Source organism: Dendropsophus ebraccatus, chromosome 8, assembly GCF_027789765.1.
Source record: "Dendropsophus ebraccatus isolate aDenEbr1 chromosome 8, aDenEbr1.pat, whole genome shotgun sequence".
In the NCBI taxonomy this organism is placed as follows: Eukaryota; Metazoa; Chordata; class Amphibia; order Anura; family Hylidae; genus Dendropsophus; species Dendropsophus ebraccatus.
In genome coordinates this window covers 31,005,179-31,032,298 of record NC_091461.1, presented here as the reverse complement: position 1 = coordinate 31,032,298, position 27,120 = coordinate 31,005,179, and the positions used below count along the sequence as shown (strand labels likewise).

General features: G+C 42.0%; 1 protein-coding gene across 5 annotated transcripts in view; it reads left to right on the top strand.

Moving 5' to 3' along the window:
- The window catches only part of LGI1 (leucine rich glioma inactivated 1), a 57,513-nt gene that overhangs the window by 6,248 nt on the left and 24,145 nt on the right, over positions 1–27,120 (top strand). For 2 of the 5 annotated variants that reach the window (XM_069978983.1, XM_069978982.1), the window contains exons 1-2: positions 12,594–13,080; positions 13,303–13,374. In XM_069978983.1, coding sequence (XP_069835084.1) covers positions 12,881–13,080; positions 13,303–13,374 — 272 coding nt within the window. In that variant the 5' untranslated portion in view covers positions 12,594–12,880. Of the gene's footprint in view, positions 1–12,593; positions 13,081–13,302; positions 13,375–24,994; positions 25,297–27,120 lie in introns of those variants that run through there. The other 3 variants (XM_069978985.1, XM_069978984.1, XM_069978987.1) reach the window with 3 other exon arrangements.

Sequence of the window (27,120 nt, the reverse complement as noted above, 5' to 3'; positions counted from 1 at the left end):
CAGATATTGCAGAAAGAAGGATCAGGCAGTTGGATTTCAGCGTGTTTGATCCTTTCTGATCCTGTCATAAAGTTAATATGTTGCATGAAAAATCAGAAGTGATCAGTTAAATGGCCTGACTGCATGATTGATCTACAAACAAGCTCTGATCTTACTGATCTGCGCTCTTTTATGGCGCTACATTGCATCATGTAAAAGAGCCCTTAGCAGGGCCGATCTACCACTAGGCACCTGTGGTCCGGTGCCTAGGGAAGCACCTTGCTGGGGGGCAGCACCAGGGAACAGGGGGAAGGAAACAAAATTTTTTTTTAGTCTCCCACCTCCCATTCAAACTTACTAGTAAATCTGGTGTCTTTTTGATGGGGCGGGGGGGAATATGATGGTATTGGTCAGGTCTGGTATGGCGGTGTTATCCAGTCAGAGTATGGCAGTATTATGGATTATTGACCATACGCCTATTGGTTACCGCATGAGGGTCTGGTTTCGGCTGCATGTGGTGACGATGAGGTATTAATATGATGTTCAGAAGCTAGAAAATCCTGATGCTAACTACTGAGTTAAGATGAGGGGCGTCTGCAGGTTTAGTGCCTAGGGCAGAGGCAGCTGGTTATACGGCCCTGGCCCTTATGCTGCGTTTACAGGGAGTGATAATTTGCCCAAACGAACGATTAACGATTTCAAAGTAACAATGTGTTTTTTATAACAATTAGCGTTTAGATGGAATAATATAGTGTTTGAAAAAAATCATTATTACGAACGTTTTAAGATCGCTTAAAGAAGCAGTTCAGTTTTTTTTTTTTCGGCCCCCCGGGTAGCCGCTGTCATGTATACTTACAGAAGATGATTGGTGTCCCGTTCCCGTAGGTCAGTTCCCGTACCGCGGTGCCTTTCAAATCGGGCGCGCTCACTTCCGCCGGCTGCTGCGAGTCCTCTTCTCTGACCAGTGATTATACGCCGGAAGTCACTCGCTTCCATGCATTCGCTATGGAAGCGCGTGACTTCCGGCGTTCAAATTACAAGGCTGAGAACAGGAGTCACAGTGCCGATGGAAGTGAGCGCGCGCCCGATTTGAACGGCACCGGAGCTACGCCGCGGGACACCGATCATCTTCTGTAAGTATACATGACAGCGGCTACCCGGGGGGGCCAAAAAAAAAAAAAACTGAACTGCTACTTTAAGCCCATCTCACATATACAGTGAATTGGTCAAAGACTGTTTACACAAAGCGATGTGCGAATTTTTAGCGTGCGACCATCGACGATTTGAGAACATGTTGAAAGATCAAAATGAACGATTGCTTGATCGTTCGCTGTGTTTACACGAGCCAATTATCGCTCAAATGCGATCGTTACCATGAAAATTCAAACGATAATCGTTTCATGTAAACGCACCATTAGACTCTTAGGGGGAGATTTATCAAACATGGTGTAAAGTGAAACTGGCTCAGTTGCCCCTAGCAACCAATCAGATTCCACCTTTCATTTTCCAAATAAGTCTGTGAGGAATGAAAGGTGGAATCTGATTGGTTGCTAGGGGCAACTGAGCCAGTTTCACTTTACACCAGGGGTGGGGAACCTGAGACCTCCCGATGCGTCCCGCGGCCCGCAGCTCCCCTGTGATGCGCGCCGCTCTGGAGGAGGAAGGAGCCGGCATACACAGCATCCTCCGGTGTCTGTGACAGCTGCCGGACACAGGAGGATGCTTACTATGCCGGCTTCTTCCACAGCAGAGCGGCGCATGTCTTCAGTCTCCTGCGGGCCGCGCGCGATGACGTCATTTCATCGCGCGCCGCCTGCAGGAGAAAGACCGGCCCACAGGACCTGGGACAGAAGAGGACATGGGCAGCGTGGGAACGGAGGTAAGGTGAGTGGGATGTTTATTTTTTTATTTGGGGGTTAACTAGGCCACCAGGGACAGGCCTGATGGGGGTTAACTAGGCCACCAGGGACATGCCTGATGGGGGTTAACTAGGCCACCAGGGACATGCCTGATGGGGGTTAACTAGGCCACCAGGGATATGCCTGATGGGGTTAACTAGGCCACCAGGGACATGCCTGATGGGGGTTTACTAGACCACCAGGGACATGCCTGATGGGGGTTAACTAGGCCACCAGGGACATGCCTGATGGGGGTTAACTAGGCCACCAGGGACATGCCTGATGGGGGTTAACTAGGCCACCAGGGACATGCATGATGGGGGTTAACTAGGCCACCTGGGACATGCCTGATGGGGGTTAACTAGGCCACCAGGGACATGCCTGATGGGGGTTAACTAGGCCACCTGGGACATGACTGATGGGGGTTAACTAGGCCACCAGGGACATGCCTGATGGGGGTTAACTAGGCCACCAGGGACATGCCTGATGGGGGTTAACTAGGCCACCTGGGACATGACTGATGGGGGTTAACTAGGCCACCTGGGACATGACTGATGGGGGTTAACTAGGCCACCTGGGACATGACTGATGGGGGTTAACTAGGCCTACCAGAGGCATCACTGGGGGGGTTAACTAGGCTACCAGGGACATGACTTGGGGGTTAACTAGACTACAAGGGGCATCACTGGGGGGGTTAACTACAATAGCAGGGCATCACTGGGGGTTAACTACAATAGCAGGGGAACTAGGGGAACAATACTTTGCCTTGCCCCGGGTGCTGCAAACCCACGCTACTAACTGCCGCACACGGTATGCGGCCCTCGAATGATTTTATTAATGCCCGACCGGCCCTCGACATGGAAAAGGTTCCCCACCCCTGCTTTACACCATGCTTGTTCCCCTCTCCCTAATGAGAACTTGTGCATGCTCGGCAAAGCTGAGCATGCATGTGAATATGGGGGTGTCAGAAGAATTGGCCACCTTAAGCTCACATGAGCCTGTAATGATTTCATTCATCTGAATTCCCATTCCCATACATGTTTTTTGAGTTACATGTATGCCTGGTGTGAACAAACTTTTATAGCTTCTACAAAGGTTGTCATATATTCTATCGAGGCTTACATATGGAAGGATTTTTATTTGCTCAGGGATACTGCTGCTACATAACTAGTTAGATTAGGATGTGTTTAAACTCATTTGGACCCCCCCCCCCCCCGTGTATGTTGAACATATGCCAAACAGGTCCAATTTGGAATGTATCTTGGAGGCCTTTTTATTTTTCTGTATGGAATATAAATAAGATACTGTATGTGCATAAAAAAAAAAAAAAATATTTTAATATATATATATATATATATATATATATATATATATATACACACACACACACACACACACACACACACACACACACACACACACACAGTGGTACCTCGGTTTAAGAGTAACTTGGATTGAGAGTACTTTGCAAGAAGAGCTCCCATTTTTCCAAAATTGTAACTTGGTTTAAGAGCATTGCTTTGGTTTAACAGCTCCCTGGACTGGGTGGCAGCTGGACTGGGGGAGGGGCATGGTCTGCATAGCAGGGTCTACAGCACTGTCCTCTGACCCAGGAGGTATTCCTCACCTCCAAATTATGGCAGACCCACTTGGGGCTGGGGTTTGCATCAGGGGACAGGACTGTGGAGGTAATCTCTTCATAGCTGTAACCCCTCTCTCCCTGGACAGAGAGTGCTGCATGTATGTGCCCACATCTGCCCTGCTCATTCCCTCATGCTCCCTGCAGTCTCTATCAGCCCTTGTGTTTCCCATCCTCTCCATTCCTGCTATAATGTGCCTGCACTTATACTCAGCTATACACACTGCTGCTATAATGTGCCTGCACTTACACTCAGCCATTCACACTGCAGTATAGAAAAGTTTCTGTCACTGTCCTCCTGCACAGCTCTGTGATTCTCACTTCCTGATTGGTCCATGCTGAACACACCCCCTTCTCCATTGCTGTCTCTATTCTGGCCTGTTTTACTATTATACTGAATTATGGGGATCTGCAGTTGCATCCTGTATCTACAAACTGCTGCTGTGTTTTCAGGTTTATAGACTTACTATACATTATACACCACATGCTGATTGCTATTCTGTACAGTAACTTATAATATGACATATTCAGCAGTTTCTCATTGTTTGTTTAATCTGTTCTACATGTTATTCAGAACAAAAAAAAAAATCATTATTTTTGGGGTGTGGAACCAATTGTCTGCATATCAGTGATTTTTTATGGGAAAATTTGTTTTGGTTTAAGAGTGGATTTGCATTACAAGCACAGTCCCTGAACGAATTATGCTCGTAATCCAAGGCACCACTGTATATAGTGATGTATAATGGGGTTTAGTACTTGTGGATGAGATTTTTGGGCATTGTTATTCATACATGATGTGTGATTGTATTCTTTGCTGGTTTTTAATTCTAATTAAGTTTGCAGAATTCTTGATCAAAGTTGATTGAAAGCTGGAATAAAAATACAACTAATGTTCTATTCAGCAGATATTTGGCAACCATCTTGCAGTTTGGCTGGCTCCATAAAAAAAAAACAAATTAATTTAACATCAAGCCAGAAAAAAAAAATCTATCACCATCTGTCTTCTTGAAATTGAGACATATTATGTACTGCAACCCGCGGCTGCTGTTTACTTGACTTAAAACGTTTTACTCTCTGTATATAGGAGCACATGGTAATTGAAATAATATACATACAGTATATGATTTGGGGTTGTAGTTCAGCTGTCATAGAGGCCTGGATGGTAAATTTGCCCAGTTATGCGGTGATATCACTCATCATTGGTGCACTCAGGAGTCTGGGGAACATAGTAGGTGTGTAGGGGGATTCATCGAGTGACAAAAAATCACAAATATTTGTGTACAATACATCCCAAATTGTGTTTTTGTCTTTCTATGCCACATTAACCAAACAGGCAAAGCATAGCACAGAGAGGGTGGGAGGGTTCACCTGTGTTTAGTTTGTTTTTTACCAGCGCAAGTCAGAAAATCTGTTTTCAGGAGCCTGGACCTGTTTTTTTGGTAAGTTCAGCTTTGTATTATAGCATGGTAATAACAAAAAAAATAATGGATGTATATTGCAAACTTGCTTTATATCACATCTACTGTCGATTTAGATTTTTAAAGTTATATTGACAGTGACACTTTAAATATCCTAGCTATTCTAAGTACCAGCCTTCCAGGAATAGTGATTCTCGCAACCTGCTCAATTTTTACAAGTTCCTCATTCCAGGCTAGCTCTCTGCTTCATAATTACAAAAACACTGCAAGTCACCTTTGGATGACTTGTTTCCATCACTCTTTATTCTATTTTTGGGGTAAGATGACTAAAAAACTGCCATGATTACATTGTGTATTTTTATGGATGTGCAGTGCCAATTGTGATCATTTTTGAAGGAGAAGTCTGGCGAAATTTTTTATTAAAGTGTTGTATTGCCCCCCCAAAAGTTATACAAATCCCCAATACGGGAAATGCTTATAAAGTGCTTTTTTCCCCCGCACTTACTACTGCACTTCCTGGATAACATGGTGATGTCACTTCCTGGATAACATGGTGATGTCACTTCCTGGGTAACATGGTGATGTCACGACCCGACTCCCAGAGCTGTGTGGGCTGTGGCTGCTGGAGAACTTCTCATTTAATATTGTAAATAGAATTTTTTCTTCCCATTTAAAATTTGCATTTTTAGAATATTTTTAAACTTTTCAATGTCAAGTACTTCCCTCATGCTGCATTTATGTGTCTTCTTTTATCCAGTGTGATTTCTAACCTTACAAAGGCATTTGCATAAACTTAAATGGCTCGTAACTTTTCAGAAAACTTTTCACGATAAGTTGTGTGTGTACGTGCAGAATAGCACTCCATCTGGCCATTATATAACTTATTTATGACCGTGTTACCCTGAGCTGGTAGGTGGGAGACTAGCTGCAATAATGTATCATGGGAGGATACTGCTCATCTCAATCTCTTTATCACATGGAGAACTTTACTAAGCAGTTCTGAGCAGTGTTATCTATGAATCAAGCTCTAAGGGTAGGTTTAAGACTACAAGTTGCATCCATTTTAATGCGTCTTTCTCTGCCTTTGTCTTAATCTGCAGCTAACTCATTCTGTAGCAGAGATTATTCATGAAGAAGAGGGAGGAGGAAGGAGTGGAGAGGCCAGAGTGCGGCACAAATGCTGAGCCACAACTCCTCTTTGACTCTTCATTACAGTAGAAAACCAGAGATTGTTTATAACCCAGTCCACTGACAAATTACCAAAAAGGTACCATGTTCACTAGGGGACTGCCAGCTACAGCACATTGTAAGCACCTGAGGTAGGGCACAGATGCTGACATATTCCCTTTAATGGCAGCATATGACCTGCACCCTCAGTGAGCTGATCTTTCTCCTCTCACAAGACGGACTTTTAGCAGTTTTTAAAAGTGAATTGTGAGTTTTAAAGGCGGGGGATAACATATGTATATATATATATATATATATATATATATATATATATATATATAAAACATTGTTCCTGTTATTCACTTGTACTATTAATTTAGGCAAAGTTAATAGTAAAGGTAATGACGGGAAAAAAATGTCATTAGTAAAATGTCATTAAAAAAAATGTCATTAGTAATTATGGAAAATGTCGGACAAAATGTCAATTTAGGCCAAGTTAGCTCTAGTTACAGTATCTCTTGTAGAGTCATTCTTGATTACAGTGGGAAATCCAACTAGCTGTTTTTTACTGGCAGCCTGACACCTGGCGCGGGGAAGTGTTTTACATTGTGCTACTACAACCTGTCAAGGTCATTGTATTATTAGGATATCTGATGCCTGCTTACTCAGGGTGAGGAAATGACAATCTCTGGTAGCGACCACCCTCAGAGCAGCAATCTGAAATCCCCAGCTGCTGGAGCATCTGTTACTGTGGTTCTGAACTTGGCCATTTTAGTAAATGTATGTTCTAAAGTTTCTGGCGCCTGAATGTATTTCCTTCTATCACTTTACACTTGTGTCTTCATATGAAATTTTAACAGCACGTCAGATAGAGAAACCCCTTAAAGAGCATGGGTCAGTGATGGCTTGATGCCCAGGCCAAAATTAGCAATTTTGACATGCATTGCTTTTCACAGCAGTATATTTTTAATAGCTTTGAATAGCTCAGATTTTTTGCTACGTTTTATCAGGATAAATGGGGGTTGAAATACTTACTGCCTGTACATAATACAATAGAAGTATTAATAGTTAAATTCATTTATTTTTTTTTTATAATGAATTAATTCAATAAATTAATTTAATTGAATTAAAAATGCTAAGAGAATGAACAGAAAGGAAATCAAAATCAGATCAGTATTTGGTGTGACCGCTGTTTACCTTCATTTCTTCAAGATATACTCTATACACTGTTCTTGAAAAAAGGGGGTTATCCAGTGAAAATCTTTTTTTTTTTCTTTTCTTCAAGTCAACTGGTTTCAGAAAGTTATATAGATTTATAATTTACTACTACTATTTAAAAATATCAAGTCTTCAGCTGCTGTATGTCCTGCAGGAAGTGTTGATTTATTTTCATTTAGACACAGTGCTCTCTGCTGCCACCTCTGTCCAAGACAGGAACTGTCCAGAGCTGGAAAGGTTTCCAAAGGGATTTGCTACTGCTGTGGACAGTTTCTGTTTTGGACAGAGATTTCAGCAGAGGAAGACTTAGGATTTTTAAATAGAAGTAAATTATAAATCTTTATAACTTCCTGAAACCAGTTGACTTGAAAGAAAAAAAAAAGTACCCCTTTAATAGGCATTTAAAGGGGTAGTAAACTCTTACAAAAACAACCCTAGCCCTCCTCAGGCCAAAATACAATACTTCCTACCAAAAAGAGGCAAAGAATCTATTTATCATAAACTTCAAATAACTTTATTGACAAAACAATTTACAATCTAAAAGCGTATATAAAATTGATCACAAGGTGGGGAAAAGTATGCACATAGGGGTACAGTCACTGGTATGTAAACATAGTACACTGAATCACATTGGAGGCGGTATAGAACGCGTATTACATCAGGTACAGTCAGTGGGATCTGGGGGATTCATTTTCCATATCATTCGGAACGGCTCTTGAGTATATTAGTAGCACTTTATGTTATACCTTACTAGGGGTGGTGCAATAGTGATTTTGTTTACAATAACAATTGAACAAGTTGAGCCTGTGTGCAGTGAGATTATCTGGACATGCTGTACAGTTGTAGTCCCCCTACAGACTAATTGCACCTTACGCTTTTCATGTATAATTATATGTGATTCAGTGTACTATGTTTACATACCAGTGACTGTACCCCTATGTGCATACTTTTCCCCACCTTGTGATCAATTTTATATACACTTTTATAAGGCTGCGTTCACACTACGTATATTTCAGTCAGTATATGTATATTTCAGTCAGTATATTTCAGTCAGTATTGCAACCAAAACCAGGAGTGGATTAAAAACACAGAAAGGCTCTGTTCACACAATGTTGAAATTGAGTGGACGGCCGCCATTTAATGGCAAATATTTGCTGTTATTTTAGAACAACAGCTGTTGTATTGAAATAATGGCCGTTATTTACTGTTATATGGCGGCCATCCACATAGCCTTAGGGCTTTATCCAAGTTCAGCAGCCACCGCTAATCGAATGCCGAAAGTTCGGGTTCGGATCGACTCGAGCATGCTCCAGGTTCGCCATCTCTATATGTAAGTGAATGGCCCCCTTTCCCGTGTTTCCCCCCACCCATGCCACCCCTGGAAGTGTAGTGCGCTATACTCACCTGATCCGTGTCGACCCCCGTCTTGTGACAATGATGCAATCTTCGGGCGGCCGGCCGAACCGCTCTGACAGCCGCGATTGGCTGGGCACAGTTATGCTCAGCCAATCGCGGATGAGCAGCTGATGACCCGGCAGAGGGAGGCCGGCACGAGGCACGGTCGGTTCGGGTTCGGCCCAAAGATTACATCATTGTCGCAAGATGGCGGACAGGGGTTGACACGAATCAGGTGAGTATAGAGCACTACACTTCCGGGTCTAGTGTGGGTGGGGGGAAACACGGAGAAGGGGGCCATTCACTAACATAACATACATTGCAAAGTTGTATAACTTTGTAATGTGTGTTATTTAGTGAATAATTGTTTAGCGCCGCACTACCCCTTTAATTGCACAGGGCCTATGCATGCTGCAATACAATGTGGACGACAGAGGGGGTGATTTATCAAACTGGTGTAAAGTAGAATTGTCTCAGTTGCCCCTAGAAACCAGAAAAAAAATCAGATTTCACCTTTCATTTTCCAAAGACTCTTTGGTTGCTAGGGGCAACTGAGCCAGTTTCACTTTACACCATGTTTGATAAATCTCCCCCAATATATAGGATTGCAGATTATGGCTATGTTTACACATCGTCATAATTTCATAACAACTAGGGTTATTATAGTCGTCCAATAAAAACGTCAATTTGGCGGTGTGTGAACATAGTCTGATGGTGCGTTTTATCTGACAGATTTTTGAAGCCAAAGCCAGGAACAGACTATAAACAGAGAGCAGGTCATAGAGGAAAAACTGAGATTTCTCCTCTTCCTAAATCCATTCCTGGCTTTGGCTTCTAAAATCCGTCAGATAAATCTCTGTGTGTAAACGCACCATTAGTCAGATTATCCCTACCAACCGTTCCCATATATTATAAATCAGCTGTTCGGCATATAGCTAGATTGGCAATGTGCTGCCAGCAGCAGCAGAGAAGGCAAGAAGCCATTTGGCAGTAGTCACACTGTGGTGACATTTCTGAATTGTATAATTACATTATTAATCGGATTTTTCTAAGAATACATTTAGCTGGAAAGCTAATTTAAGGTTTAAAACCATGCATTATATTTAAGCCAGGCCTCAATGAAGTGAAAGCTTTGGTGCTGAGCAGACAGGATCATGACTATTACTGATTAGAATGCAAAACATAGTCAGAGATGAACGGCCATATTACACAGCACAATACTAGAGGGAAGCGAGCTTTGAGGTCTGTCAGGTCAACGCTCACTTGTCTCTCATTACCCGCTTGCTACCTGTGCTATTACAAACACAAACAGCGAGTGGGCAACAGCAAGAGGGGCCGCAGGAAGCAGCAGGAGGGGCTGCCTGGACAGTCCTTAGGGTCCTATTCCAGGGGCCGATGGGGGCCCGATTAATAATGTAAGATCTAGCAGATCGGCGCTCATTTACTGGACCTATTACACAGCCTGATAATCGTTTAGCGAGGGCTGCAGGGACATTGTTACTGATGTCCTTGCAGCCCTTGTTTAAACACCATACATTACCTAAGCATGTTGCAGGTCTTCTCCTGCACTCCTTCTTCCTCCCAATCCCCCAATCACTGGCTGCGGCGGTCCTGGCCACTGATTGGCTGAGTGGTCTGTTAGCCAGACAGGCCGCACCGAAGCTGCTGCTGCGCACGGGACTGGGAGGGAGAAGGAACGCAGGAGAAGACCTGCAACATGCTTAGGTAAAGCATGGTGCTTGTGAAATCGTCGGTTGCCCGCCGCACATCGCTATTCCACGCAGCAATGCGCGGTCAGTGCCTGATGATTTTAGGTTTAAACCTAAATAAACGATCAGCCAATGACGCGATCATCGGCTGATCTTGTCTCTATTCCACGGAGTGATAATCGGCCGATTTGGCTGATTATCGCTCCGTGGAATAGGGCCCTTAGACCGTCCAGGCTGCCCATCGGAGTCAATGGCAGTCTACTGGCAACACTCCTCTTGCACGTCATTGTGATTTTACAACATGTTGAAAGACCATGATCAACTGACATTGCCCATGTCTGCTGATCGTGGTCTTTTAACATGCGTTGTTACACCAAACGACGGTAATCGGCCAAAAACACACACTAATTGTTTGGTGTAATTGGGCCTTAAGGTTCCTCTTAGGTAGGTAGACAGCTGTCCTATACAAGTGCACATAGGTAGCATTACTTCTGGGTAGTATGGATGCGCCGCAATAGTGTTACAATTCCCACATGTACTGTAGTTTGTATGTTGTCCCTGTGTTTCTTCCCATACTCTAAAAACAGACTAATTGACTTCTATATATGTTGCTGAGAACAGAAGTTGAACAAAATGACTAGAATCCTTCTATTTTTACATAGTCAAGTCGAACTTTTTCCCCCACCCCCACCATCACTGGTATCATCCCCTCTCTTCTCAGTCACGTAGCATATACCACTATCGATAAACTTCATTACTTGTGCTATTAAAAAAAAAACTTTTTTGTAGTTTAGTCGCAATTAAATGAACTGTAAAAAAACCCCGATTTTTGACCACAGCTACTTCTGTCTGCAAACATATTGCCAGTCATCACACTGAGATTTGATCAAGGAAACAGGAGACCTCGATATACCAGTCAACTCAGCAGGGGACGGCAACACCAACAGCACAAGTAATAAACAACAGGGGAAAGGAGGTTTCTAGCTATTTCATCAGTTAAACTACTGTATTTGAAAATAGGGGTGTTCTAGTTACTTGTCCGACCCCTGTTAATTGTGAGCATTACAGAGGGTTAAATTAGACTGGTAATACAGCGCTGCCAAATATATTGAATATATTCACAAATCACATGATGCCTACAATGGTGCCTACAAATATTTAGCAGCAATGCAACACATTTGTTCATACGACCCATTACTATGTTTAACCCTTCAGCTCCTAGAACAAATTTTTTTGTCAGCGTTAGGCTATGTTTATACAACGTCAAAAATATTGAAATGGCGGCCTATTTTCGTGTTAAAAAAAACGAGATTTAACTGACTGCAATGGCAATGCATTGAAGTCAATGGGAAGACGGACGTCCAATGGTGTGTTGAATAACGGATGTTTTTGCCGCGGGCGTCAAAATAATGAACATGATCATTATTTTCAGACGTCTTTCGCAAACAGCGGACGTTTTTTGTTAGTTGTTCACGCACGGTTTTTCTTTTGTCACTGTTCTTTCTCCGTTTTTACTATTAAATTCAATGGACTTTTCAATTAAGTCGCATCCAAAGAGCTATTAGTAACCCCAAACTAGAATAATGTACAAACACCAGTCATTGCACTAAGGGGAGGCCAGACAGCTAAATGATGTTCGTTTTTTTTAGACTCAAAATAACGGACTTCATTTTAAACTAAGCAGAAATAACATTGTGTGAACATAGCCTTCCATTGTATATCTCCCCTAACATGATAAATAATCTTCTCTGCCAGAAACTAGTAAGAAAGGTAAATGTCTTGCAGATCATTTGCATTTGCTGGTCTCCAGGAATCCTAGCGTCTCCTACGCTGATGCTAGGCTGCCTAGTGATCAACCGGCTATAGAAACGATTACCTTAATGTCTGGATATATATACGTTCGGCTGGCTATAAATTGCTTTCCTATTCACGCCTTGGCTATCTATCTTGCTTTTTCTGGATGCCCTGTCATATAGGAAACACTGTCCCCATAGGAATTAACCCTGGAAGGAGCCAGTGAAAATGATGAATTCCCTCCCCTCCTCGAAGCCCCAGCAAGACATAATGCTGTACTATTTTTGGTTCCCAAGGAAAGGGCCTCCCTTTGAAAGCAGCAGGCTGTGCATTTTCTAAATGACATCACTTGGCATTCTACTGCTGTGCGAGCTTGATATTTACATGGCAATGCATGTATCCCTTGTTCTCGCCCTTATTGCGAGGCAGTGGGATATTCCCCATCTCAGAGCTCAGCACTAGTCTTCCCTGCACACACACACACCACACACACACAGCATACAGATATAGCTGCAGGTTCCTCCAAGCAACACAGTGGCGGAGAAGAGGAAGACAGCCAAGGGACGAGCCGAGACCCTTGCATTGGCCTTACAAAGGACCACAGCTGCTGTTAATGGTTGGGGATATCCGTCTTACTGGCTGCAGTCAGAAATTACCTGGAGGATGGGGAATGGCACCAGGCTACATAGAAGATTAGCTTTTTTCTATTGCCTTTCAATTGTTCTCCTATTGATACATGAGATTAATGGGAGAAAACCAAGCAAGTCCAAATGCCCAACCTGGTGCACCTGTACCAAAGACAATGCCTTATGTGAGAACGCCAAGACTATACCGCGCACCTTCCTTCCTGATGTTATCTCACTGTAAGGGCTGTAAGCATTTCCTTCTTTATGTATTAGGTGCTGTGCTCTTCCTATGTGATGCATGCCGCCTTGTATATTGCATTGGAACTGTGGCTTTACGTCATCGATTTGATCAGATTGAAGCGTTCTGTCGCATCCGCCATGCTATTATTATTATTATTTATTGCTGTGGTCTTTTATCTCCTGTTTTATACTATACGCTCATATATGTATTTTTTGCAGGTCCTTTGTCAGGTCTGAATTTACAGAAATCCCAGAAGGGAGTTTTTCCCATATCCCGTCTCTGCAGCTCCTGTAAGCATGATTTATTTTCTCTATCCCCCAGGCTACTTGTGTGTTAGGAGCGTGCATTATCCTTCTGGTTAATGGTGTGAATGCTGTCACTTGTTTAATGTGTGCACTCAGTTCTCTGTAGGAAATTGCACTATACTGCAAAGTGACCCAGACCTTGTCTTCTCCTAGAACTGGAGGCACATATAATTACATTGAGTGCACGGACTGCACAGCGTTCTGCAGATCTGGAGACTGGGAAGGAGGTGCTGGGAGAGTCAGTATTTTAGCTGGTGATTGTGAGATAGTATGAGCAATGCAGCAAACATGCATGCCATAGAGACGCTCAGCCCTATACATCTTCCTATGTCTTCTATAGTATATATGCAGTAGATCTGCATATATTCCTCATGCAATTTGTGATATCATGATTATATATTATTCTATGTTTCCCTATACAATCATACTGAATGAGAAAAGATATAACTGAGAGACCCTATTGATACATATGTGACCACTTTGCATAGGTATCCATGCCACCTGGCAATTCTGCCTGACCCAGGATATAGTGGATTTGACAACCGTATCACAGTCTGTATTAGGATTCTAGTTAGTATATGTGCAGAAGAACCTTCACCTGGAAAACTAGACCCTTCCTAGATGGTATTTTCCCTTAATGTATAAACTGGCACTAGATACTAAAGATCTTAAAGGGGTTATCCATCGAAAATGTTTTTCTTTCAAATCAACTGGTTTCAGAAAGCTATATGAATTTGTAATTTACTTCTATTTAAAAATATCAAGTCTTCCCATACTTATCAGCTGCTGGATGTCCTGCAGGAAGTGATGTATTCTGTACAGTCTGAAACAGTGCTCTCAGCTGCCACCTCTGTCTGTGTCAAGAACTGTCCAGAGCAGCAGCAAATCCCCATAGAAAACCTTTCCTGGACAGTTCCTGACATGGACAGAGGTGGCAGCAGAGAGCACTGTGTCAGGCTGCAGAACATACAGCAGCTGATAAGTATGGAAATAATTGATATTTAATAAATAGAAATAAATTACAATTGTATATAACTTTCTGAAACCAGTTGATTTGAAAGAAAAAGATTTTCGCTGGAGAACCCCTTTGAACATGCAACATATTTTGGACCCATACTGGATCCTTCCTCAGACTGTCATGGCAGGTACCGGACCGAAATGCGTCGCTTACTTAAGCTTCCTGCGCATGGCTCTATTAGTTTCGCAGTCGGGGTATGTATAGTCCACAAAGTGGGTGGGCCACCAAATATAATGGCTTTGTGCCAGAGGCCTTAAAGGGGAATTTCTTTCAAATTAACTGGTGTCAAAAAGTGTCAGAGATTTGTAATTTACTTCTATTAAAAATCTCAAGTCTTCCAGTACGTATCAGCTGCTGTATGTCCTGCGGGAAGTGGAATTCTTTCCAGTCTGGAGAGCAGGAGAGGTTTTCTATGGGGATTTGCTGCTGCTCTGGACAGTTCATTTCACGGACAGAGGTGGCAGCAGAGAGCACTGTGTCAGACTAGAAAGAATACACCACTTCATGCAGGGCATACAGCAGCTAATAAGTATTGCAACACTCAAGTTTTATTTATTATTATCTCTGGCACTTTTTGGCTCTAGTTGATTTAAAAGAAATTTTTGTTATGGGTTAACAACCCCTTTAATAAACATTAAAATCTTTAGTATCCTGTGACAAGTTATACACAAAGGGAGAGTGACAGGCAGGGACGGTCCAGTTTTACCAGGTGCAAATAGTTCTACACCGACGCTACTTCTGAACATTAAGAGATATAGTGGATGTTGTCCCTCTTGTGAAACACCATCTGGTGAGTGCAACTCCACTGCTGTTCACTGCCGGGAATTGCTGTTTTATGGCAGTTTCAGCATATACTGTAAGCGCTGTTCCCATTTTCCATTCTCTTCAGTAGATATGCTGTATACAACTACATTGATCCGACATAGCTGGAATCTATAAAACATTGGACCTCTGAGTATTCCTTTAAGAATTTGATGGCTGTATAATTCTCTTATAGTACTTAATCCATTATAATGTGTAACTCTTGATCACTCTTATTCACTGGATCACTGGGGTTATGGTAGAGATGCACTGCTGTATATGTTGTTTTCATCCTAATACAAACTTTTAAGTAAAGGAGGAGTTGTGGTGCAGATAGATTGCCAGTATGATGATCAGCTCTAGGTAGACGACCAGATTCCAAGTCAGTGTTGATGTGCTTAAAAGGGGTACTCCAGTGAAAATCTTTTTCTTTCATATCAACTGGTTTCAGAAAGTTATATAGATTTATAATTTACTTCTATTTAAAAATCTCCAGTCTTCCCATACTTATCAGCTGCTGTATGTCCTACAGGAAGTGGTGTATTCTCTTCACAGTGCTCTCTGCTGCCACCTCTGTCCATGTCAGGAACTGTCCAGAGCCAGAGAGGTTTCCTATGGGGATTTGCTACTGCTCTGGACAATTTAAGGCGGACATAAAAATATATACAGAATATATATATATATATATATATATATATATCTGGTACCTAGCTTGAAATCCCCTGCATAGGCTTAGAGTGACTCTGTACCCACAATCTGCCCCACAAACCACTTGTACCTTCGGATAGCTGCTTTTAATCCAAGATCTGTCTGGTCTGATCTGAGGTCCGTTCGGCAGGTGATGCAGTTATTGTCATAAAAAACAACTTTTAAACTGGCAGCCCCCGTGTGAAAACTACACAGGTGCCTTAACGATCCAGCCCATGTGCCGGGCTGACACAGCTGACGAATAGGAGGCAATCTGCCTGGAGCATTCCTAATGATGAAGAGGGTGGGGAGGAGGGACAGAGAGGTTGTGCCAGCCTAATGCATACACAATCTAAGCCCCGGCCGTTGGGCACAGGGCTGCCAGTTTAAAAGTAGTTTTTTATGACATTAACTGCATCACCTGCCGAACAGACCCCAGGACAGATCTTGGATTAAAACAGCTATCTGAAGGTACAAGTGGTTTGTGGGGCAGATTGTGGGTACAGAGTCGCTTTAAAGGGGTACTGTAGTGAAAATCTTTTTCTTTCAAACCAACTGGTTTCAGAAAGTTATATAAATTTGTAAGTTACTACTGTTGAAAAATCTCCAGTCTTCCAGTAATTATCAGCTGCTGTATGTCCTGCAGGAAGTGGTGTATTCTTTCCAGTCTGACACAGTGCTCTCTGCTGACATCTCTGTCCATAACAGGAACTGTTCAGAGCAGTAGTAAATCTAGAATGTTTTCATACCCACTTCCTCTCTCATCTTACCATCCTCCCTTATTCTTGAAATAAGAATCTCATTGAATGGAAAATTTTAATACAATACAATATATTGAAACAGAAAACCTCTCCTGCCCTCGACAGTTTCTGTCATGGACAGAGGTGGCAGTAGAGAGCACTGTGTAAGGCTATGTTCACACTACGTAAAAGTACGGCTGTTGTTGCCATGAGGAGTGGAACAATGCCTTATTTTCAATAGGATCCTGGCCAGAGCGTATACAGTTTGCACGCGCTCCGGCCGGGATCCCATGCGGGGCCGCAAATAACTGACATGTCAGTTTTCTGCGGCCGCAATTCAATGAATTCCGGCTGTAGGAAACCCTGTCAGTTCACACAATGAAGCGAGCGGCTCTGGACGCTTGCTTCACTGTGTGCTATGGGAAGCTCTGATGCGAGCGCGCGCTGATGCGCCTGCATCAGAGCTCTGCGGCTGGAAAGATCATCCGGACGGTACTTAAGTACCCGCCGGGATGATCCGGGCAGAGACGGGCCGTTCCGTGACCAAGCTGGGGTCACAGAATGGCTGGTCTCATACGTTGTGTGAACATAGGCCAAAACTGGAAAGAAAACACCACTTCCTGCAGGGCATACAGCAGTGGATAAGTACTGGAAGACTTGACATTTTTAAATAGAAGTAAATTACAAATCTATATAACTTTCTGAAACCAGTTGGTTTCAAAGATAAAGATTTTTGCCGGAGTACCCCTTTAAATAACATTCTGTCTGTCTGCAGCCACCAGTACAGGAAGCTTAGCTGCTTATTGCTATGATTTATTAAGTAGAAGAGTGTATAAGTGCATGAGTTCCTCATAGTAGTGGCTGAAGGCAGCCAACATTTTTTTTCTACAGTATGCCAATCAAGGTAATGTAAAGTTAGAAACATTTGATATCCATATCAATAATGATCCCTCAGGGTCAGGACCATTACCAGAATTTAATGGTGGATGATCAGAAGGAACGTCACCTTGCTTTAATGTAAAAAAGTAGTCTGAGGCTAGGTTCACACTGCGTTTTCAGCATCCGTTTAACTGATCCGTTTTTTGCAAAAAATGGATTGCAAAAAATGGATGCATTTGTGTGCATCCGTTTTTGATCCGTTTTTCCATTGACTTCCATTATAAAAAAACGGATCAAAACGGATGCGTTTTTTTTTTACGCACAATAAAGTACTGTTGACACAACTTTTTTGACCGTTAAAAAAAACAGATCCGTTAAACAGATTGCTAAAACGCAGTGTGAACCCACCCTTAGTGATTCCATTCAGGCTGCCCTTACATGCAGCGCTACCTCGTATGACCTCTTATTGCTGGCAGGACCTGGACCTCTTTATAACCGTGGCAAGTCCAGGAGCAGCCTACACGAGCACTGGTGGCTGCGGTTAGCCTCCCGTGCTGGCTGCTCTTAGAATTACAACAGTGGCAAATCCAGATCCCACTGGATGCTCTATTCATGCCTTATCATATGTAATGTTTGGAGCCACAATACCTAAATATGGTGCCCTATGGATGCACTGTACATAAATATGGTGCCATATAGAGGCACTGTACATAAATATGGTGTCATATAGAGGTACTGTACATAAATATGGTGCCATATAGAGGCACTGTACATAAATATGGTGTCATATAGAGGTACTGTACATAAATATGGTGCCATAACGAGGCACTGTACATAAATATGGTGCCATATAGAGGCACTATACATAAATATGGTGCCCTATGGAGGCACTGTACATAAATATGATGCTATATAGAGGTACTGTACATAAATATGGTGCCATATAGAGGCACTGTACATAAATATGGTGTCATATAGAGGTACTGTACATAAATATGGTGCCATATTAGAGGCACTGTACATAAATATGGTGCCATATAGAGGCCCTGTACATAAATATGGTGCCATATAGAGGCACTGTACATAAATATGGTGCCATATAGAGGCACTGTACATAAATATGGTGCCATATAGAGGCACTGTACATAAATATGGTGCCATATGGGGGCACTGTACATAAATATGGTGCCATATAGAGGTAGTGATGAGCGAATAGTGAAATATTCGAATATTCGGTATTCGTACGAATATCTCCCGAATATTCGAATGTTCGTTCGAATGTTCAATCCCATTAAAGTCTATGGGAACAAGTATTCGATTATTGAAAAACATCTATTCGACCACTTGGAGGTAAAAACCGGAAGCTGGGGGATTTGAACGCTTATCGAATATTTATCGAATATTCGGCGAACTATTCGATAATATTCGATAGATCGAATACCTTACTATTCTATCGAATATCTATTCGATCGAACAGTATTCGCTCATCACTATATAGAGGCACTGTACATAAATATGGTGCTATTTAGAGGCACTGTACATAAATATGGTGCTATTTAGAGGCACTGTACATACATATGGTGCTATTTAGAGGCACTGTACATAAATATGGTGCTATTTAGAGGCACTGTACATACATATGGTGCCATATGGAGGCACCATTGAACATTACATAGAGTTACTTTAAGTGCTGCTCTATATATGATCCAGATAAGAATCACTTTTACTAATTTTGAAAATTTTTCCATTGGCTTTATTTCTTGTGGCCATTTTTTTCTTTTATAGATGCATCAACCTTTCATAGCCTTTTCTTTTGTTTTTCTATGACTACAATCCTAGGAAGCACAGCAGACTATACATAAGACACTAATGCTGATGTCAGCCTTTTATTCCATCTGCAAAGAATCTGCACATGGAACCAATAAGTAAGAGATAATGCCTTTTAAGTGGATGAGTAAATTGCATGTAGGAAGGATCCAGAAGATATACTAACATCACTTTACAGCAATTATAGACTGATACTTGAGGAATAATACTGAAATCAATTAAATAAAAAAAACTTTTAAGTCTTTATAACTCTACACCAGGACTTTCCCAATCTACGGGAATCGAGTCTTACCATCAGATGAATTCCCCATTTTCTAATAATTTCCTGCACCCAGTATAGCATTAAAATAATAAAAAGTTGAAGAGGCTATCCCAAGGTCCAAAGTTATCCCCCAACTATAGGTTAGGGGGTAAATGGCTCATCATGGGGGTCCATCCTCCGAGAATTGACAGTACACAGAGTTCTATTCATTTTCCAAACATTGCCATTCAGGGAGTATTTGTCCTCTGCTTTCTGAATCCCTCGGGCCTCCACCGACCCGCTACTTATTCCCTGTTCTGTGCATTGGGGATACCTTTGTATCTTCAGATAACCCATTTGATAATTCTGTTTAAAGAGGCATATCCACAGAGGGAGGGCCCGCACCTATGTTGAGATCGGAGGTTCCCACAGCCTCTATCTTGTATGGTGAGGCAGAGGTGGGAAACAGCCTAGAGCACTTCTACCTCTCCAATGCTTCTTGGTCAGGACGTGCAGTCGCTTTATTAAAGGGGTTGGCCACTTTATAGTAAAATTGCTCAGTGTACAGAATTAGTAAGTGTACTCACTGTATATACTGACAGCAGCTCCCTGTGTACTTCATAGAGCTAAAATCACACTCCCCTCCTCCAGGCTGGGCTGCCCTACTCTGTGATGATTCTGTCCATAAGATGGCCGACATGGAGAAGCATGTGACCATGCCCCGCCCCCAGTGTTCTCCATAGGCATATACAGGCTCAGTGGTGGCCACTTGGGGGTGGGGCATGGTCACATGCTCCTCCATGTTGGCCATCTTATCGACAGACTCACCACAAAGCATGGCAGCACAGCCTGGAGGAGCTGGGTCTTATTTTAGTTCTATGAAACAGGGAGCTACTGTCAGTATATTCAGTAATATAGTTACATATATAATACAGTTAGTAATACTGTACACTGAACTATTTTACTATAACGTGGCCAACCCCTTTAAGTGGGTTGCTGAAGCGGCCTCACTATATCTTATTATGTGCCGTCAGGGAATCTGACAGCCACTTACGATGGGACAATACCATAAATATGTGGGATGAAAATAGTAGTTTAGGTGTTTTATACCAATGTTATTCTGGTCAGTAGTTTACATTAGAATTTGTAAGCAAAGGTGAGTAGAGGCAAGTAAGCAGAAGAATAGTATCATGTTTTGGACCCATTACTAGTACTGGCTTACCAGTACACATGCAAAAAAACTGACCAAAATACTAAAATGTGCATGAGGCCTTCAAAGGATATTTCCATCTGCACTAATATAGGTAAAGAAGCAGTCCGGTGAAAACCAAAATTCCAGTGCAAGCAGGGGGTGCAGGAAATAATATTAAAGAATCTATACTTAACCCCACCCATATCGCTGTATCACTGTTCACAGACCACTGCTGGCCTCCTGAAGCTTCTGCGACATCATGGCCCCACTCAGAAATGCCCGCTCAGCCAGTCAGTGACTGGGGTGGGACATAGCAACATTTGCTGACTGGCTGGGCGGGCACTTCCGCCTTGGTCATGACGACATTGGAGACCAGAGAATGAGAGCAAGCTTGTGATACAGTCTTGCAGGGGCAGGGGGACGGGTAAATATAGATTCTTCAATATGTTTCCGCAGCCACCTGCCTGTACTGGATTTTTCGTTGTCACCAGAGTTCCCCTTTAAACTTGTAAAGCTCATTAGTTAAATATTTTTGTAAATACTTTTATTAGGAAAGTTGCCTGAACCCTTCTCACCCATCTCGCTGTCTAGGTTAAAGAAACCACTCTGCTCTAAAAGCATATATATGCTTTTATAATTTATAATATAAATATATATTATATATAATAATGTATAATTTATAGCAATACATGTATATATACGGTAACATACATAAATATGTATACTAATTATGTATAAACACCAGCCCGATCACTGCTTCTAGAGTAGAGAGGTGATTTGTAACCTAGACAATGAGTTGTCAACAATGGGAGGAAAAAAAGCAGCATATCAGGAGAAGAAGGCAAGTTTCCTACTGAATGTATTTGCTAAAATTTTTCTCTTATGTCACTTGTCACCTACGTGTGTAACAATGTTTGTTCAGATGGGAATACCCCTTTAGCCAAATCTTGGTGCCTCCAAGGAAAGGTCTGTGCAGCGTCTAATGATTTCTATGTATCCTGCCTCCTCGGGAGCACCTCACTACCAAGTGGGGAGGCTCACAGTGTAAGAAGCTATAGGCTACACAAGTAATATCTGTCACTTAGGCCGCATCATGTTATGGAGCTACTATAGCATTACCACTATGCTAGCAATACCATCAAAAAAATATAAACTTTAATAAAACCAACAAAGTAAACTAATTTTTTTTAATACACATACAGTACAGTATATACGTAATAGTCTATACTTTTGAGATTTCATCCGTACAGGAAATAAATCAGATATAGTTTCTTGTAAAATAGGTTTGGCCTATTAAAAACCATGGGGTGCGGAGGTAAGCTTTGGTATACCTCTCTGATGAGTACCGACAATGCCCCAAAGTGTGATTTTTACCATTCTACAACATACTCCCACGCTTCCTGCAGTTTTCCGCCGCGTTGTTTTACTGACGAATCTCACGCTGTAACATGGCTATAAAGTGTATATTTGAAGAATATACGGAAACATATATTTTACTGATGGAGAATATACACAGCAGGCATATCACTCAGACCCCAACAGTTCTATTCAACCAAGCTTAGATTACCGTACAGTAATAAATTATAGATTTAGTTGAATAGAACCACAGGGGTCTGGGTTTAGTAGCTGTGATATGCAGGTGCTTTCCAGCCTTGTAAATGTGGCCATATTGTAATAATCTGGACTTTTCCTTGAAGCTGTGTAATGACCAAAAAGCAAAGTTTAGATTTCTACAAAACCTACAAAAGGGGCGATTCCATATAAGCTACATACAATGCTCATGAGCGGACATTTCATCAGCGCAAAGATATGTTCTAGTCATTTCTTCAAGGGGAATGGAATGAACTAAAGATTCACATAATCGATTTTATGCTCCATTTCTTTTGAAAAAGTGGCTCTATGGCGGGCTGAGGTTTCGGGAAGTCAAAAAGGCACTTTTCCAGCAAGAAAAACACTGTTCAATAAGGGAAGAAATCCAAAGAAAGTTGTAGGAGACAGCACATCCAAAGAAAAGTCCTCCCTTTATTCACACCATTGCTTTTCCAGCAAGAAAAACAGTGTTCAATAAGGCTAGATTCACATCACATTTTTCTGGACCTGTTGGAAGGTATTTCTTTAGGGGCAAATGTATCTTTACAACAAGGTGCAACAGGGTCCAAAATGATGCAGGTTCCTTTTCTTCTGTAGTGTTTATAGTGTTTAAGAACAGCATCTATGTTTGTAAAATAGAAGGGGGGGGGGGGGTGTTTCCAGTCTGCTGGGACCACTAATGATCTTGGGAATGGGACTCCTAAATATGAATACAAATGAAGCTGCAGTGTGCAGCTTTAACCACAGCTATATCATTGTCTATGGCAGCACATTAGATAGACTGATAGACTGTTGCCTTTGGGCTTTCCCAAGACAATGAGTGGAGTGGAGGTCAAGTCAGTTCACTGTTGCTCCATTCAGAGTCCGTTCAGGAATCCAGCAGCCCTCGCAGTCAGATTCCTAGTCATACAATTATTCCCTATTCTGTGGAAGTTCCCAAACTTTTGTGCTCTTACAGCTCGAGTTATGTTTGGTAGCTCAAAAATGGAAGAAAAAAACTTTTAAAAATAAAATAAAAGAAACCATGAATTTACTAATAGAAATTTCAGTGTAAAGGTTAATGTTAAAATGACGGCATAAGTCCAAAAATTTAAATTTTGATGCATATACATGCAAGTCGGACAAATTAAAATTACAATATTGTTTGAGGCTGGGTTCACACTACGTATATTTCAGTCAGTATTGTGGTCCTCATATTGCAACCAGGAGTGGATTAAAAACACAGAAAGGATCTGTTCACACAATTTTGAAATTGAGTGAATGGCCGCCATTTAATGGCAAATATTTGCTGTTATTTTAAAAACAACGGCTGTTATATTGAAATAATGGCCGTTATTTACTGTTATATGGCAGCCATCCACTCAATTTCAACATTGTGTGAACAGATCCTTTCTGTGTTTTTAATCCACTCCTGGTTTTGGTTGCTATGAGGACCACAATACTGACTGAAATATACGTAGTGCGAACGCAGCCTAAAGGAGTTCAAAATGTTTTCAAGGACTTTTTAATTCATGGCCTATTCTCAATATCTAACCATTGGGATCCAACATCCAGCACCCCCACCAATCAAGTGTCTGCTAAAATCATGGAGCCTGAACACTCCTTGAATGGAGCCAGAAGCTGACAGCGCCATATATAATGTAGTGGCTGTGCTGGGTTACTGCAGCTCTGCTCTCCATGAAACCCTTAAAAAAACAAACAAACAAAAAAAACAGCCATGTGTCTACTTTAGGAATTGGTTGTTGTTGCCAGAGAAAGTTCTGTTCAATCATATCTGCCTCTGTAAGAAAATGCAGATCTACATGGCACCCATGGGAAACTATGTAATATATGACCTGGCCAGATCTGTCAGTGTGTCAGATGAAATGGCTTTTAGAGGGGGTCTTGACAAAAGCCACATTCACATCATGATTCAGCCTTCCGTTTCACACATATGCATGTGTTCCCAGGAATTCATTGACTTTAAAGGGAACCTGTCACCAGGACAATGCTATCTAATATATCACCATCATGTTATAGAGCAGGAAGAGCTGAGCAGATTGATATATAACTTTGTGGGAAAAAATTCAGTATAACTTGTAATTTATTGATTGAAATCCCTGCTCATTCTGTGATAAGGAGTCCAGTGGGCGGTGTCACTCAATGGACAGGACTCTTTAGCATGAAAACATCAGAGATTTCAATCAATATTTTAAAAGTTATACTAAATTTATTCCCATAAAGATATATATCAATCTGCTCAGCAACTTCTGCTCTATAACATGATGTTGATAGCTTAGGTAGCATTTTTATGGTGACAGGTTCCTTTTAAGCGCTCAAACATAGTCAGCTAGAGGGAAATGTGATGTGAATATGATGTGAATGTGGCCTAAGGCATTCTTATAAGAGAATCCATTTAAGTTCTGGTTAATCTTAATAAGACAGTCCCTTTCAGTTCAAGGTCATTTTCTGATCTATTTTTTTTAAGTCTCGTATTCTAATGTAAAACCATAGGCGAACTTAAAGAGACTGCCTTCTTGGCCGAATACCATGTGATGTCATGTAATGTCTGTTCTTTCTCCATAAAGATGATTCATGTTCTTTCTAACTCCTGGGGGTTAACAATTGTATTAGTGCAGTGAAAGCCGCAGCTCCGACCGCAGTCAGGAGTAATCTCCCTGCGCCGCCGCATGTTGTGGCTTCAGGATAACATCTCGACTGTGCTGTAAATTTCCTAACATTTGGAGACTGTTGCTAGGCAGCTGCCGAGGTGATTAGAAAGCACAGCATGAAACGGCAAGAGACTCTACAGCAACGAGAACAAGGGATTACTGGATATCCTAGATCCCTGGATATATACATCACTGGATACATACTCCACCAATATTCACCTATTAGTGATGAAAGAATCTTCAATTCTATTAGAAAAATCGAATGCGTCAGGTAGAGAAAGGTGCGGCCTACGCCGGTAAATGTGGCCATAGCAACCTGCAATTGTCTTGGGAGGAACTGCCTAGCAACCTCATAGAAAACACTATAGTTGGTAGTGTAACCATAGCAACCAGTGTGTTTAACTGGCTCCAGTCTCATTTAATGAATCTTAAAGGGGAAGTCTGGATAAGAAGAATACATATATTATGTATTATGTAGTACATTATATTAAAGATATTAATAATGAATTGAGAGGTTTCCCTGTATAGACCCATATTTATTAGCAAGATTGGTGGCTACAAACAGCATCTCTCAATCTAAAAGGACTAAACACATCCATGGTTTATATTGATGGAATCATGATTTTAATTAGAACAGTGTGATGCCTAATGTCCCCTGTGGTGGCACTCAGTAGCGGATTATAATAGGTCCGTTTCGGGCAGTAGCCCGGAGCCCTGAGTTTCTGAGAGGCCCATGGCCCCCCAAACAGACAATATGTTCAGTCATAATTTGCATAAAAATTTGCTGCTTTTTACCGTAATTTTGCACAAATCAGGGCAAAACTGCAGCCAAGAGACAATGCAGTAACATTAGAGAATATATTAAAGGACCTTATCATGTGACAATGATGTCACCACAGGTCCTTTACAGGCTGCATTATGGAGGAAAAAGACTTAAGTTAGTGCCGTCACTGTCCGTTTAAGTGATTTTAGAGAAGAGAAAAGACACAGGCAAGTTTTATACAGGTATATATTACATGTGCAGTATCTAACCTTGTATGGTGCAGAGAACTGCATATAGAGTAAGGGGTTTGACACTATCACTTTAAGGTTGCCCAGCAGACTGTTACATTTGCCAAGTCCTGTTAGGGAATGTTCACGCTGAGTAAAACAGGCGGAATTCCGCGGCAGAATTCGGCTTGCCTCAGTGTCCCATAGCCCGTCTATGGGAGAGCGCGTTCTCCTCCACAGCCGCCGCTCTCCGCTCAAAGAAGTGACATGTCACTTCTTTGAGTGGAGAGCGGCGGCTGGGGAGGAGCACGCGCTTTCCCATTAAGATGCTATGACACACTGAGGCAGGCGTAATTCCGCTGTGGAATTACACCTATTTTACTTGTGAACATACCCTTAGGGTTTCTAACTTCCAGGAGTTATGGCGCTCTGGTAGACAGCTTGCAGGAGGAGATGACTAGTACCAGCCTGGGCCTTTGCAGGGCTTGCTGCTGATGTTTGGGGCAGTAGGATGCCACAGAGTGCTATGGTGTTGTATTAAGGAGAGAGAGACCAGTAAAAGTAAAGAGTGATTCTGTGTGGGCAGCAGCAGCCGCATGGTGTGCCAGAGGAGCCTGCACACAGAACAATTGTCTAATGAAAGTGCGCGTCTAGAGGCTGACTGGCAACCAGGCAGAGAAAAAGAGTATGGATCCGTAACTGGACAGTGTAGTACTAGTGTTGATCAAGTACTTAAATGCTCAAGTTGAGTATTTGTTACTCGAGTTGAGTATTTTTCAATACTCAAGTGCTCGACTCATGTAACGAGCCCCATTGAAAACAATGGAAGACTCAAGCATTTACTCAAGACTTGCTTTTTATGGCGCCGCATCACAGAGGGGAGGGGAGATCGTCATATTGAGGGTTGGCGTACCTTCCCCAAGATCAGCGCTGGTACTCGTCTGTTCATGTAAAATACACAAAGCGATGTACCTAGTGGTACATTCGCTTTAACCAGATGCCCCTTGTAAATGTAATCTCCCCCCATGTGGTTTAAGACTGTGAAAATGCATTGTTTTTTGTATACAAGCACCTGGGAAGCATGAAGTGCCAGGTCAAGCACCCTGAGGCTTGAT